This window comes from Podarcis erhardii, assembly GCF_964252035.2.
Source record: "Podarcis erhardii genome assembly, chromosome: 2".
In the NCBI taxonomy this organism is placed as follows: Eukaryota; Metazoa; Chordata; class Lepidosauria; order Squamata; family Lacertidae; genus Podarcis; species Podarcis erhardii.
The window spans coordinates 24,228,828-24,244,217 of record NC_138498.1 but is presented as its reverse complement, the minus strand read 5'-3'; the positions used below and the strand labels follow the sequence as shown (position 1 = coordinate 24,244,217).

Genomic DNA, 15,390 nt, shown 5'->3' with positions numbered 1-15,390 from the left:
AACTTCGGCTTCCTTTTTCGCTTTTTGTTTTGTTACTATGGTTTTTCCAGAAAAAAAGAGGTTTCTTTCTTCAGAGAAATACTTCGTTCAAACTTTAGGTCTAGAAATGATTGGGAGGGACTATAACATTTCTAATCAGAATTTAGCTATGCTTATGTTTCCTCATTCAGTGGTTCCCAAAATTGCTGAGAGACTTGGCACACCTCTTAATGAGTTTTCTACTTGCCACAATTGTAATGCACCGTCCTAAATCTTATATGATTTTTAATTCACAGAATTGTAGGGTTAGGAAGGGATCCCCAGTGCCCATCTAGTTCAACCCCTAGGAAGGCTGGAAACATAGCTAAAAAATCCACCCAACCTTTGCTTAAAAACCAACTTTTTAATCATCTGCTCTAGGACGTTTCCAGGTATTGATGCCAAACTGACAGGTTGGTAGTTGTCTGGATCTGCCCTCCCCCTTTTGAAGATGGGGACAACATTTGCTCACCTCCAGTCTGCAGGGACTTCATCTGTTTTCCAAGAATTATTAAAGATTATAGACAGAGGCTCTGATGTTACACCTGCAAGTTCCTTTAGTACCCTTGGAAACAGTTCATCAGGCATGGAGATTTGAATTCATTTAAAGTAGCTAGATGTTCCCTTGCCAACTCTTCTCCTATTTTGGGTTGCACCTCCCTCTCTGCTCCATTTATTCCAGTATCACCAGGTTGGGTGCTGTTTTCCTTTCGGGAGAAGACAGAGACAACCTAGGTGTTGAGCAGTTCTTCTTTCTTTCTGTCACCCAATAGCATTTATTCACCTTCTCCACACAGAGGACTTATTACTTCCTTGTTCTTCCTCTTGATTCAAACATCCTTTTATTATTTTCAACCTCTCTTGCAAGCCTGAGCTCATTCCGAATTTTAGCTTTCTTGTATATTGTATTCTACACATTCTGATTTGAATACTGTAGAAATAATAAATAAAAGAAGCAATAAACATAAAGTTAAAATTCAATATAAATATTTCATGCAGTGGGTGTGGTATCTTCCATCTTCAACCACAAATCCACAGATGTTCTGCAGACTGCCTGAATGAAGCTTTCAAACCACAGTTTGGGATCCCCTGCCTAGCCGATACTTGTATATTGCTTTAACTACGTGGGTAGCCGAAGGTAACCAGGACATCTATGAAAATTTCTGTTTGATAACTCCTGGTAAGAAAAGGATGAGCCTGAAAGATAAATGCCTTGCTTTGTATTATAAATTGTACAATCTCTTGTCCTTTTGTCCCCTTTTTAATGCTCTTTTTATGCACTTCTGAAGCCTGGTCCTCATTATGTTTCCTCAAAAGTGTGTTTCGCTTTGTCCAGTGGGACTTAACTCTCAGCTAAATCTGCATACAATCACAGTCTTAAATTGTTTTCATTTTCTCCTAGCAAAATGTTAACTTTTCTCATCTTGGGTTAAAATGAAGATGTTTTTGGCATTTGAAATTCCCTTGTGCTTTTCCTTTCTGGCAATTCTCCTTTCCATGACTCAACTGCTGAACTATCATTTTCAAAAGATGGTTAGCCTGATGCAATCAAACTATTTCAGCAGCAACAGTTTGAGCAGTGACTTGCGATGCTCCATGCAGTCTTCCCCTTGCAAGCATAACTTCTCCTACAAGAGAACCCCTCACCCCTGGCATGTGTGCCAATGCCGTGGTTGGTGCTGATTCCCTTTTGTATAGGAGCCACACTTGTGAATGCAGATTCTTAGGCCTTGGCCTCAAATGTTCTGGGATATGACAGGTTACCTGGGCTTGAACTTTGATGTTGCTCTTAGCGCATATTCACATGTGTTGTCTATTTTTATGCTAACACTTACCTGCTGGGAGAGCCAGTGTGGTGTAGTGGTTAAGAGCGGTGGACTCGTAATATGGTGAACTGGGTTCGCATCTCCGCTCCTCCGCATTCAGCTGCTGGGTGACCTTGGGCTTGTCACACTTCTTTGAAGTTTCTCAGCCCCACTCACCTCACAGAGTATTTGTTGTGAGGGAGGAAGGGAAAGGAGAATGTTAACTGCTTTGAGACGCCTTCGGGTAGTGATAAAGCAGGATATCAAATCCAAACTCCTCCTCCTCCTCGTCTTCTCATAACCAGGGCTCACCCCCCAGCTGGAACTCACCAGAACTCAGTTCCAGCACCTCTCAGGTTGATGCCATTGACATTATAAGTTCAGGATGAGTTCCGGCACCTCTTTTTCTAAAAAAATAGCACTGCTCATAACTGCCATTGTGTTTGCATGGCCCCTATCCCCAGTTGTATTCTGGAATAATAATAATAATAATAATAATAATAATAATAATAATAATAATAATAGTAATAATAATAATAATAATAATAATAATAATAATAATAATAATAATTTATTTGTACCCCGCCCATCTGGCTGGGTTTCCCCAGCCACTCTGGGTGGCTTCCACAAATACCAAAAATACATTAATATGTCATGCATTAAAAACATCCCTGGAAGTGTTAATTGGAAGAGGAGAAGGATAACTGGTGGTTTATAGCTGCTATTTCCTCATCATAGGGCTCCGCGTGTCTGTAGCTTTCTGCAATATGTTCTTCTCTGTAACTCTTTGCCATTGTTCCCCAATCACTAGCTTTCCTTTTCCTTCTGTGGTCAAGTGAGGCGGGGCACACACATTGAGCATTTTAATGGTGACTTGTGTTCCCTTCAGTCTAGACAGGCGTAGGGGTGTGTTTGTGTACGTGTGTGAAAGAGATACTGAGATTGTCTAGCTGCTCCAACCCTAACATGCTAACTTGACAATTTTTCTAAGTCTTGTTCAGTATTAGAAACCCAGAGAGATAAGAGAAGCACCAATTGGATCCTTAAACCAAGGTTACAGTTGCCAAAAAGGAATGCCTAGTTGCCATTTTTTGGGTCCGATGTCTCAAAAGTGGTATTTTTCAATATGACTTTTTGGTTCCTGAAATCATTCTGTCTGTGCTGATAAAATATAACAAGGCTGCTCTTACGACTAAATAACTGTTGATATATAATTTTTGTACTGTGTCTTTTGGGCCTATGGACCACAATAAAGTTCTCTGTGTGTGATAAAATATAACAGATAGAATTCTACAGGACATGTTCCCAACCAAAGAAGAATGGTAACTTAAGCTGACAGAATAGGCACAACTTGCAGACTTAACATATAGAATAAGGGAACAAGAAGAACATACATTTAAAGAAGATTGGGAAACATTCATTGAATATATGGGAAATAATTGTGAACAGCTGAAAACATTGGCAGCATTAAGATAAATTCAACAGTGTAAACAAGTTTTGATGGATGCAGTAATGGAATACTGAATGGTATAGTTTTTGTAAAATATGCAGGGATTTATGATATGTAAAATGAACCATGGAAAAATAAGGGAAGTCACTGATATCTTAAAATGAGTATTTTAAATTGTAAAACAGGAGCATGTTGCTACTGTGTGAAAACAGTCAAGATCCAGGGATTCCCCAGGCATGCACCTCCAGATGGTGGAGATGTCAGGTGACATTCTGGTGCCCAGGAATCTTCACTTGATCACAAGTGGCCGATAGCCAGGTATACCTGGTGCCTGGCAAATTTCAAATGCTGGTCTTGTGCTGTATAGACTCCTGGTATAAATGGCTTGTAGCGGTACAGTTCTTTAGATGTAATGTAGTAGCTAGATCTGTTGTGCCAGCATAACGAGAGGAATGCGTGACCATATGCCAGTCGTCCTCTTTCTAGCAGAGGATAGAAAAGGGACTGAAGGTATCAGAAAGGTCAGATTCAAACTTGCCTCTTCCACCCTAGGTGAACTTTTGCTTTCATGTCAGGCTGAAACCTCTTAACTTCCCACTGTTCTGTGCAAGGTGAAATCTATTGGCTGCTAAATTAATCTGCGGGTTTCTGGTGTTAATACTTTTTGTACATCAACACATCAAACATTTGAGATGGCAAAGATTTGAGAACAAATCGTATGTTTGATCTATTTCAGGTGAATCTGCAGCTGGGTATTCCTTGGTATTAAATTAAAATTTGTGTAATGTGCTTTCACAAATATTTATTCATCCCAGAAAAATGCTGGCTTCCTTGGTGCAAAACCTAACCTAACCTTACATAAGAGGTAGATGTGATGCTTACTATATAGAACTTTTAAATAGTAATAATACTATTAATTACAATTAAGATTAATAAAGGATTACACCATTATTACTATTACTACTGCTACTGGTCTCTCCTGCAGGCCCTTGTGCACCCTCAAAAATCTGCAGCAGAGGTTTGATGGAACCTCTATAGCAGATTTTGTGGGAGCAGGAAAAATAGAGGAAGGATAAGACCCATTGTGCAAGCAGATCATCACCTGTGCAGCTTTGGATACAACCCTTAGTTATAATGCATGGATCCCTTTAAAGCAAGATAAATGAAACTGAATATATTAGGTAGCAGAAGCTTTCAAGATACTTGACGCTCTTTGACAATGTGCCATTTTAATTGGCGAAATAATGTACTAATGCTGTAAGCAGACTCCCTGTTTGGCTTTGGGGCAATTCATATAACCTTTTTTGAGTTCACATGACCTAGGATAGCTCAGCTGGTAGAGCATGGGACTCTTAATTTCAGGGTTGTGGGTTTGTGTCCCACGTCGGGCAAATGATGTCTTCCTTGCAGGGGGTTGGACTAGATGACCCTCGTGGTCCCTTCCAACTCCACAGTTCTATGAGTTTCTAGACTTTCCTTCCAGTATCCTTTATTATTACTTATTATTTATTAAATTTCTATACAGCCCATCATCAGAGGATCTCAGGGTTGTTTACAACATAAGAAACACAAAAACACACACCATAGTAACCAATGAAAACAGAACCCCCCTACAGTTTAAAAAGCTATAGATTATTTAATTAACTAAAGGCCTGGGAGAAGATGAATGTCGTTTTACAGGTTACTGGTTGGATACTGCATGGGGTGTATGGATAACTGTGGAGTCACACAGTGTGGTCAGGCGTTCTTGTTGGCTGTGAGAGCATTTGTTATCCCTATCCATATCCCTACCAGTGTTTGCCTTGTGCTTGTGTTTTTCATCCCTGCTGTTTTCTCTGTAGAATACAATATTTCGACCTCCCTCGGGGTGGCTTTACATATGCTTTTGACAAGGACGGATGCCTTCTGAAGAGTGACACAATCCGCTGGAGATCCATGGAAACAAAACATGAATTGCTGATACATGAATTTCATCTTGTTGAATAGGGTTTTTTTTGTTTTGTTTTTTGCTAGAGCAAGAATTTAAGAGTGGCTTTGGAATTCTTCTAGCTTCTTTCAAAGATACAGGTCCAGTGGCATAGCGTGGGGGGTGCAGGGGGGGCCAGCCGCACTGGGCGCAACATTTGGGGGGGGTGCTCGCACTCGCAGCTCTCTGCCCCTACCTGGCTCACTCACTCTCTCTCACTGCAGTGCTGGCTGTGCGAATCCAATCCAAGCTGCCGGGTCGCCGCCCACTGTGGAGGGGGAGGGTGCCAGGCGTGCGTTGCGTAGTGGAGAGAGAGCGAGGGAGGGACTATCTGGGGGAGGGACAGTGCTGCGGCCGCCCAGCGCAGCGCTGAGCGCAGGAGAGAACCACACCCGACCAGCCCAGGCAGCAGCAAGAAGAAGCTGGCAGCGGCGGCAGGTTAGGGGTTAGGGGCGCAAATTACTTGCCTTGCCCCGGGTTAGGGGGCGCAAATTACTTGCCTTCCCCGGGTGCTGACAACCCACGCTACGCCGCTGTACAGGTCTATTATATTTTAGAGTTCACTGGATATTGAAAGGCTGGCTGAAAACTGTCAACCAAGCGGGACACTAAATTCAAATCCTCACTAAGCTATAACGCTTTTAATTGTGCAGGCTTGCACTAACTAGTCAGTTTCAGCAATGCCTACATCACAAGCTTATTGTGAACAGAAAATGGTATAACTACAGTGGTACCTCTGGTTACGTACTTAACTCGTTCCGGAGGTCTGTTCTAAACCTGAAACTGTTCTTAACCTGAAGCACCACTTTAGCTAATGGGGCCTCCCGCTGCTGCCACGCCACTGCCGCACAATTTCTGTTCTCATCCTGAAGCAAAGTTCTTAACCTGAGGTACTATTTCTGGGTTAGCAGAGTATGTAACCTGAAGCATATGTAACCTGATGTGTATGTAACCCGAGGTACCACTGTACATGTACGTAGCCCTTGGTTTTTTGGAGGAGTGGTGGGATGTAAATGAGATAATATAGACAGACGGATGTGCATATTCACATCAGTAAAGCTGATTTCATCAGTAAGGTTATATCTCTGCTGCCAAATTGACCATGCACCCTAGTTAATTGGTCTCTCTCTGTTGACTTAATCTCAAATCCTGCACTCAATTGATCATAAGAGGGTCATAGGAGAGCCATCGTTTTCATTAGCTATCTCACTTCGTAAAGGAAGTGGCATTTTGAATTATGCATTTGAAAAGTGAGTTTAAGAAACAAAGCCGTTAATTCATTGATTTGACATTTATATAGGTTCCAATACTGATTCGGAAGGCAGGGAAAAGAAGTACAGTAGTGATCAGTAGTGATTTCAGCCTGCTTTAAAAGCCCCCCCCCCCCCGTCACCATTCACAACACTTTCCCACATGAAACATTGAGATAATCAAAGGTTTTTGAGACTGTGCATTTGCATTTTTTCTTTTGACTTCCTTAGGAAACAGTCTTTCAGTGCTGGCATCTTACCTTAGTTGTCTCATGTGTTCTTCCACTTGTTTTATACAGATGTGTTTGGAGCACCGTTCTTTAGTGTTGACTGAGAAAGAGGTTTATAAAAGAGTGTATTTCAGCAACCTGGAATGTGTGTGATTGTGTTGCAGTTTTCTGATTAAAGATGGTTGTCCCTATTTCTAGCAAAGTCTAAATCAGGCTTCCTCAGCCTCGGCCCTCCAGATGTTTTTGGCCTACAACTCCCATGATCCCTAGCTAGCAGGACCAGTGGTGAGGGATGATGGGAATTGTAGTATCAAAACATCTGGAGGGCTGAGGTTGAGGAAGCCTGGTCTAAATCCTTTCCACATCAGAATTCACAAAACAATGCCCAGACTCTTCGTTTTCCTCCTCTCAAATAAGGACACCCTTCCTCATAGACCAGAGCTGGCTTACCTGTCACCCTCCATATGTTGAAGGACTCTAACTCCCATCAACCTCATCTGGTATAATCAGCTGTCAGGTTTGATAGGAGTTTGAAGACAGCAACATCTGGCTGGCAAAAGGTCCGCTGCATAGATTCTCACTTTATCTTTCAGGAAGTCATTATCATCAAAAGCATTTTTTTTAAAAAAGAAAAATATGGAGAGAAATGAGAGGAGAGAGATTCATAAGCAGTGACCCAGGAGCTGTTTTTGCTCTGACCTCCATCCACATTGTGCAGGGTGTTCCTTGTAGTACATTCTCCCCCCCCTTGGTACAATAAGTCACCATATATTTCAGTTTCAAGGTGACCTTGAATGTTAAAATGACATTAGGCCAGTTCTTAAATAGAAAAGTACTCTTTACATTTCCAGGAAGGTGCTAACTTTGTATGGAATCTTAAGTTGCAATCCTGTGCAGTTAAGCTGAGACAAGGGATGTGTATCTTTCTTTCTGCGTGCCTGACTTGAGTCCTGATTTGAAAGCTCATAGAAATGACTCATGTAGAATGCAACATGTGGCCCTAGAAACTGTAATTTTGCTGCATTTTTGAATTGGGAGTGATTGCGCAACCAAAATCTGATGCAGCACACCTCCAATCGAATCGGATTGAAAAGGAAGTATAAGACCAGAGCAAAGAGTCTATCAGCATAATCTCAGAAGAAAACTTTTCCTATGTAGATGTTTCCTTTGGTCTCCCAAGAACCTTATTTAATTGTTTGTTTTGATCCACTAGCCATTTATTTTATGTCACAGTTCAGGTTTAGAATTAATGTAGATATAACAGTCATTGCAATAGGGCTCCATAGGCCAAGGCTGATCTTAAGCCTTTAGCTAGAGCAATAAACTTATGAACTGAATACGTACAGTTGTTTTACAATCCACCATCTTGTTCTGACAGGTGTCTATGGGAAGCCTGTAAGCAGGACTGGAGTGCAACAGCACACTCTCCCCTCCTGTGGTTTCAGATAACTGATATTTAGAAGCTTACTACCCCTGACAGAAGGGACGCGGGTGGCGCTGTGGGTTAAACCACAGAGCGTAGGACTTGCTGATCAGAAGGTTGGCGGTTCGAATCCCCATGACGGGGTGAGCTCCCGTTGCTCGGTCCCTGCTCCTGCCAACCTAGCAGTTTGGAAGCACGTCAAAGTGCAAGTACCGCTCCGGCGGGAAGGTAAACAGTGTTTCTGTGCACTGCTCTGGTTCACCAGAAGCGGCTTAGTCATGCTGGCCACATGACCCAGAAGCTGTACGCCGGCTCCCTCGGCCAATAAAGCGAGATGAGTGCCGAAACCCCAGAGTCGGCCACGACTGGACCTAATGGTCAGGGGTCCTTTACCTTTACCCCTGACAGTGTGATAGAGAATGTAGCCATCAGGATTAGGAGCCATTGATAGCCTTTTGATGATGGTTTTCTACATGCTTAAGCAACTAATACCCAGGGTTAACATTTGGCCATGTTGCCTTTCTATCATCATAACAGCAATGTTTTTCAGTAGTTAGATATGCACCGATAGTATGTTAACATGTTATTCAATTACTCTTAAGGATAGAGCCCACCCTAACTTAAGGTTTTGCGGAACGCATCCTGATGTCTGTATTTTGCAAATGTAATTTTATCAGTTACACATCATTGCCCAAGAGCATTGGAGAATTGCCAGTAATTGATTTATGTCTATCCTGCCTTTCTACCAAGGTACACAAGATGGCTTCCAACTTGCACAGAGCAATGTATAAAGTCCTGCTAAAACAATAAAGCACGGCTAAAGTAACTAAGTAGTGTATACTTTTATAGATATAGCAAAATTGTATCAGAAATAAAAATTCTCCAAAAAACCCCTATCAAATAAATGCTTCTTTTTCATCCTCTGTTGAAGAATGTGGGATACTGTTGCCTGCATGAAAAGTGGTAACTGTAAAATCTCAGGCAAAATAACAATGGGGAATTACTCTGTCTTGTATCTTAATGGGCGATGAGTTAAATGTTTTGGAGTCCTTTGATTGTTTGTTTTGACCACAACTTGTGTTAAAAAAACAACGAGCAAAATTAGATATACTGTCATTTTACAATATGTGGGCATCATGTGTTAGAAGCAATTGCCTGTGCTGAAAGAAGGCTGTGTTTCTTGAAGACTTGAGAATTAAATTTTCCATGATTTGAATGTCTATCAACACTATTCACAAGGCAGCTTATTTCAATTCACTTCAGTAGATTGGCAGTAAACTTGTTAACAAATCTGCAATTGCTTGAATGTTTTTTTCTTCTTTTCCTAGTTTGCTGTTTTGTGGTTCATAAGAGGTGCCATGAATTCGTTACCTTTTCTTGTCCCGGGGCAGACAAGGGGCCGGACACCGATGTAAGTACATTGTACTTTGCTCTCTGATCTGTGTTGATTCATTGCTCTGTTGATGCGTTTTGTTGATGCACGGATGGTAGATATTGGCAGCTTAGAGGTCAGTTAATATGTTCTTTAATAGGTTGTGCTTATTAAGTTTATTCTGTCATAGTCTGTCTTCTCCATGATCACAGGCAATTGCAACGATGAAGCCAATGAGAGACAAGTAAGAGAAAAGCAGAGTTTTGAAGCAAAAAAAATAAAAGGGAAGGAGAGACTATATGAAAGACAACATATATTATAAAGTCACTTTTATTAATATTGCGAGCAAGTTATAGTCAGCTTTTAGCCATGTCAGACTTCCAACTACTGCACTATTGCATATTTCCAATAATGTGTAACACTATATTCTTCATTCATTCTGAGCCACTATTTTTATTATTATTATTTAGCCAGTCACTGACTTCAGGTAGACACTGTAGCATTCATTGATTTCACAATTTTGTTTTTCAGTGGGGAATAGAAGGTTGATTAACCTCTGTACATCTGACTCTGGAGCTTACACAACAATTTCGATAGCCTGTCTGTTAGAGTAAATGTCTTTGACCTCAGGCTTTTGGGCTTTTCAATCCAGATTTCAGTTCTGCATGCACTCAATCCTAAATCTGTTCCATACTGTTTTCTACAAAAAATTTAAACAATACACAATTATTATTATTATTATTATTAAAAAAACCCAAGTATTATACACACTTCTGTACATACTTTCTCAAAAACTTGCATTTTGTATGCATTTCCCCTGATCTGCATTCTTATGCCTTCCTATGCATTGCCCTATTTTTGTACATTTTTGTGTGTAACATACATTTTTGGACACATTCTTGAACAAAACCCTCATTGCAAAATTTAGGAACGCGTGCAATCTGATTGTGAACTGTGTTCTATTTTGTGTCTATGTCTGTATCTTATCTATCTTATCTTTTTGTCTAAGTCTTGGAACTTAGGTCAGTTTGCTTTAAAAAGTGGAATCAACTTTGCCTGATTCATGCTGCAGAATGGAGGGTTGCCTATGTAAATATCCCCCCCCCCCACCTAACAGGAGCTTCTGGAGAACAACCAATTAGCATGTCAGAGAGAGCAGCTATACTTTTCCCGTTTGTATGGCGCATTTTTGTGCAATAGCATTCATATATACAATCTCACCTGTCCAATTGCTGGTAGAAGTGCCGGTGTCTCAAAAAATAATAATTCATGGCTTGATTCCTTTGCACATATAAACTGGCAGTGTGTTTCCTTACTATGGAACCTTTGTGGTAGGGACCATTTTGTTTTTTTTTTACAGATCATAAATTTCTCCACTGCAGTGGTTATCCTGCTGCAGGGCAATCTGTTTTTTTTTTTTTTAATAAATATTTATTAAAGTTTTTAAATATAAATGCACAAATAATAAACAATCTTACTTCTATCACAACAATTTCATCACTTCTTTGGACTCCCTCGCGTCTCCCGCTCCCATTTACATCGTTAAAAGTTTTTTTCCAAACAAATTATCAACTTGTTTACAATCTCATGTCCACTCATTCAAATATAATCTAGCACTTCTCCCAAAAAAATTTATATTTTCTTTAGTCTCACTTATCATCAAATTTAAATCTAATTTAGTGGTGGCCAATTTTTTATAATCTAGCATCCTTCTTAACATTCAACCAAATTACAATGTTTTTGTAGATACATCTTGAATTTCTCCCAGTCTTCCTCCATCTTCTCTTCTCCCAGATCACGGATTCTGCCAGTCATCTCGGCCAGTTGCATATAGTCCATCAGCTGCATCTGCCACTCTTCCAGTGTGGGTAGATCTTGAGTTTTCCAGTTTTTTGCGATGAGAATCCTTGCTGCCGTTGTTGCATACATAAAGAATGTTCGGTCCTTCTTTAACACCTTCTGGCCGACAATACCCAGAAGGAAGGCCTCTGGTTTCTTAGTGAAGGTATACTTAAATACCTTTTTCAGCTCATTATATATCATTTCCCAGAAGACCTTCACCTTAGGGCATGTCCACCAGAGGTGAAAGAATGTTCCTTCATTTTCTGTACATTTCCAACATTTATTATCAGACGAATGGTATATTTTGGCAAGTTTAACTGGGGTCATGTTTAACTGGGGTCATGTTTTTGGCAAGTTTAACTGGGGACCATTTTGTTTTGCCTGTCTGGATTGGATTGCATGGTTAGAGTGTCTTTGATAATCACATGCTCCTAAAGAACTGAGGTTCCTCTGTGTGTTTTGTAATTACTTTTTGTTTTTATTTTATGTAAACAAAGTGCAGACATATATTTGATTTCAAAATGAAGACAGGCTAAGGAAGGGACAACAATTTGCTGCTCATAATGATATCCATTGAAGATTATCTAATGCTGAGATCTTCTTTTTAAAATCCCCTAGTAGTGTTAAGTTTCATTACTTTCTGACTTTTATTTTATTTTATTTTATTTTCTGCTTTCATTCTAAGGTGTCCTGAGAATTTACTGGAAAGGCTTGCTGAAAATAATCTCTAATAATTGAATAGATGTGTGGCTTCTAAAGTTGTTTTCAAACTGCATCTCCTCACTCGGCAATACGCTTTTGAAACATTAGAGTTTCAAAAGCAGTTTAAAATAATGTGAGGACTGCTATATCGACACTCATATCTCAAGAGGCCCTCTGAATCATGGCTAAAGAGATTTTGGTATTCTGATATATTTTTCTGGGATGACTTTTTAAAGCTCCCTTGTGTGAATGAGTTCAAATGGTAACAAATAGACCTAAAATTAAGCACATTATTCTATATTTTCTGTTCAAAAGTGCCTTTTGGCAAGTAGTTTCATTACAGGACACTCTTTGTAGAAGTTACAAAGATAATCTTAGATACATTTGTTGAAATTAAAATGCCATGGAAAAGGAGGGTGGATGGATGTATACAACATATATAATTTTAGCTCAGCTGCAGTTAGTAGAATGACTCCAATCTCCTCAGCAATTCATTACTGTAGTCTTCAAGTTGTGAATTGGATCAACTGATTACCTCCCATTGTAAGGGATGCTATGTTCTATATAATTCTGGCCTAAGAAATGGTATTTATAACTGAAAGACACATTTAAAACTGATCATTTCAATCCCCTTCAACAGACTTCTGATGAACAAAGACTAGAAAGAACCATTTGCCCTTTGGAAATTAGAGAGACTAGCTATTTCTCAACTTTAAAAAAAATAAATGGAAATGACTCTTCATTTCAGAGTCATTTCAGAGGAGTATAGCTATGTATAACTAGAACTCTTCATACTCTTGGAGATAATGCTGGCTTGCCAGGTTTTCTCTCCAGTTATTGAACACCCTTACCTTTTGTTACCAGTTTTTCAGCTGAAAACTAGCAGGGACAGTTCTTTCATGCCAGTAGCTAAACGGTTGGCATGTGAAAAGCAATGTTGGAATGGATGCAACACTAGTACGTTCATTCCAACATTTTTCCATCCTAAGGAAGTGTATATTTTATATGCATGGCATATCAAATATACATCACATATACATATGTTTACAGTTTTCACTGCTCTCATTTTGGTTCTCAGAATATAAGGAATGCATGGGAACTGTGTGCTACTGGCTTGTCATGCCTAATTACATGTAACAATAATAATTTTATCCTCAAGTAAACTACACTAAGTGTGCTTTATTAGATTTAGCTTCCTTGATCAAGTACTTCACTTCAAACACTTTTGAAATTTTGTAAAATTAGCACTGTATATTTTTTTTAAAGTTTCATTCTTTAAATATAATATAAAACCAGATCTCCATATAGGGCAGCAAAAATGTTTCTTGAAATTCCCTCCCAGAACACTTATGTTACAAGTGGTGTGGCAAGTCATTAGCTCCCCTCACGGCTGCAGCAGATTCAGTGATGTCACACATCTTGAGGTAGCTTCTATCACAGTTGCAAGAGATTCACTTACGTCACAAATCTTGTTTCTTAGAGGGTTGTGATGGCATGTTGAAGATGACTACAACCACAAGGAAAGCTTTCACAAGTGACTTCCCTCCACATAGTTCCATTTCAAGTGCATATTTGCATATTCATATTTTCCATCAAGAATTGGCCCCAATGGGAATTCTGTCATGGACCAGTTCATGTCTCATAAGCATTGTTTTGAAATCATAGCCACATCTTTCCTCTTTGACATTTTAAATTAGTAGTTCTGTATGCAAACGCTTTCTAATTTTAAAGTTGGGGGTGTGCAAAGTGTCTCTAAAATTTGCCTCAGTTCCTTTTAAAGTAGCATTTAAAGAATTAGTTGTTGTTGTTTCATAAAGTTATAAAAGGCATCGTGCAGTTGATTAACTTTATAGCTGTTTAAAGAGGTGGGGGGAATCCTTCATGTGAGCCACACTGCAATCTGCTATGGTCCTAGATTGTAGAGAATTTTTTATTTCCTGTGCCAAAACATATTGTCAGGTCTGTAGGGGGGTTGCTTGCAAGTAAACAGCCAGGACTCCGACCTGTCTTTTCCAGGTTTTATTTAGTGCAACTATGTACAGTTCAGAGTTCCAAAGTTCATGACTGTCAGTCACTCACAGATTCCATGAGTGGGTTCTTCCTGTCCCCCCCCCCCAGCATAATACCTTTGACACCCCCAGTCTCCTCCTCCTTTCCTTACATTTGACTCCCTGGCAAAAACTAGGCGACGGAAGCTGCACATCTGTTTCCCTATCAGCCTGCCTGGGAGTGGTGCTCGGGCTCACAGTATCCTCTGTGAGCCTTTGCCTCCCTTCGCCCCTCCTTTCCCCCTCTGTTTCGCCTGGAGTCTTCGCTCTCACCAGTCCCCGATGTGGTGTTACTGCTCAGCAAAGTCGGAGGCTCCCTGTACGCTTCTGCCTCCCTCCCCCATTTCGATGGCAGTACCCTGACACACATCAACAGATCATCTTGTATACTAATGTCATATGAGTATTTGTTCATATATTTAGCACTGTATACATAAGGACTACGGGACGCGGGTGGCGCTGTGGGTTAAACCACAGAGCCTAGGACTTGCCAATCAGAAGGTCGGCGGTTCGAATCCCTGCGACGGGGTGAGCTCCCATTGCTCGGTCCCTGCTCCTGCCAACCTAGCAGTTCGAAAGCATGTCAAAGTGCAAGTGAATAAATAGGTACCGCTCCGGCGGGAAGGTAAACAGCGTTTCCGTGCGCTGCTCTGGTTTGCCAGAAGCGGCTTAGTCATGCTGACCACATGAACCAGAAGCTGTACACCGGCTCCCTCGGCCAATAAAGCGAGATGAGCGCTGCAACCCCAGAGTCAGCCACAACTGGACCTAATAGTCAGGGGTCCCTTTACCTTTACCTTTACACAAGGACTATGACTAGATACAATTTATATGGAATTCCTAGAATATCAGTTTTTGGCTTTCTTGAATCCTGCTGAAGATCAAATGGAAATTTTGTAACTGTGGAATGAGCCCGGGGGTTGCATAACCCTTTCCCTGTCCTTCTCAGGCACAGCCATGAGGAAGAGACTGGAAGCTTCCACTTTTGGTTTCAGTTAACCACAATTTAGTACTGCATATGCAATTAGTGTTAAAGTTTGTTGAAACAAGCCTGTTTCTTAACCCGTGGTTTGAAGTTGGCTTTTTCCAAAGAAAGCATTGTTAAGATAAGTCAGAGTTTACTTGGTTCATCAAATAGAGCAAATGTGATTAATCAAATGCTGTTTCTCACTCTTTTTCGGGGTGTGTGTGTGTGTACAAATTAACCCTAGACTTGCTTAGGCTTTTTTCTGTCATGATAAACAATGCATTGCTTCCAAAAGCAGCCTGACAGGTTCAGAAACT

The 15,390-nt window shown here is 40.4% G+C and overlaps 1 protein-coding gene across 3 annotated transcripts in view; it reads left to right on the top strand.

Moving 5' to 3' along the window:
- PRKCA (protein kinase C alpha) overlaps positions 1-15,390 on the top strand; it is a 204,225-nt gene that overhangs the window by 71,918 nt on the left and 116,917 nt on the right. For all 3 annotated transcript variants that reach the window (XM_081849659.1, XM_081849658.1, XM_081849660.1), the window contains exon 3: positions 9,471-9,553. In XM_081849659.1, the coding sequence (XP_081705785.1) occupies positions 9,471-9,553 (83 nt within the window). The remainder of the gene's footprint in view (positions 1-9,470; positions 9,554-15,390) is intronic.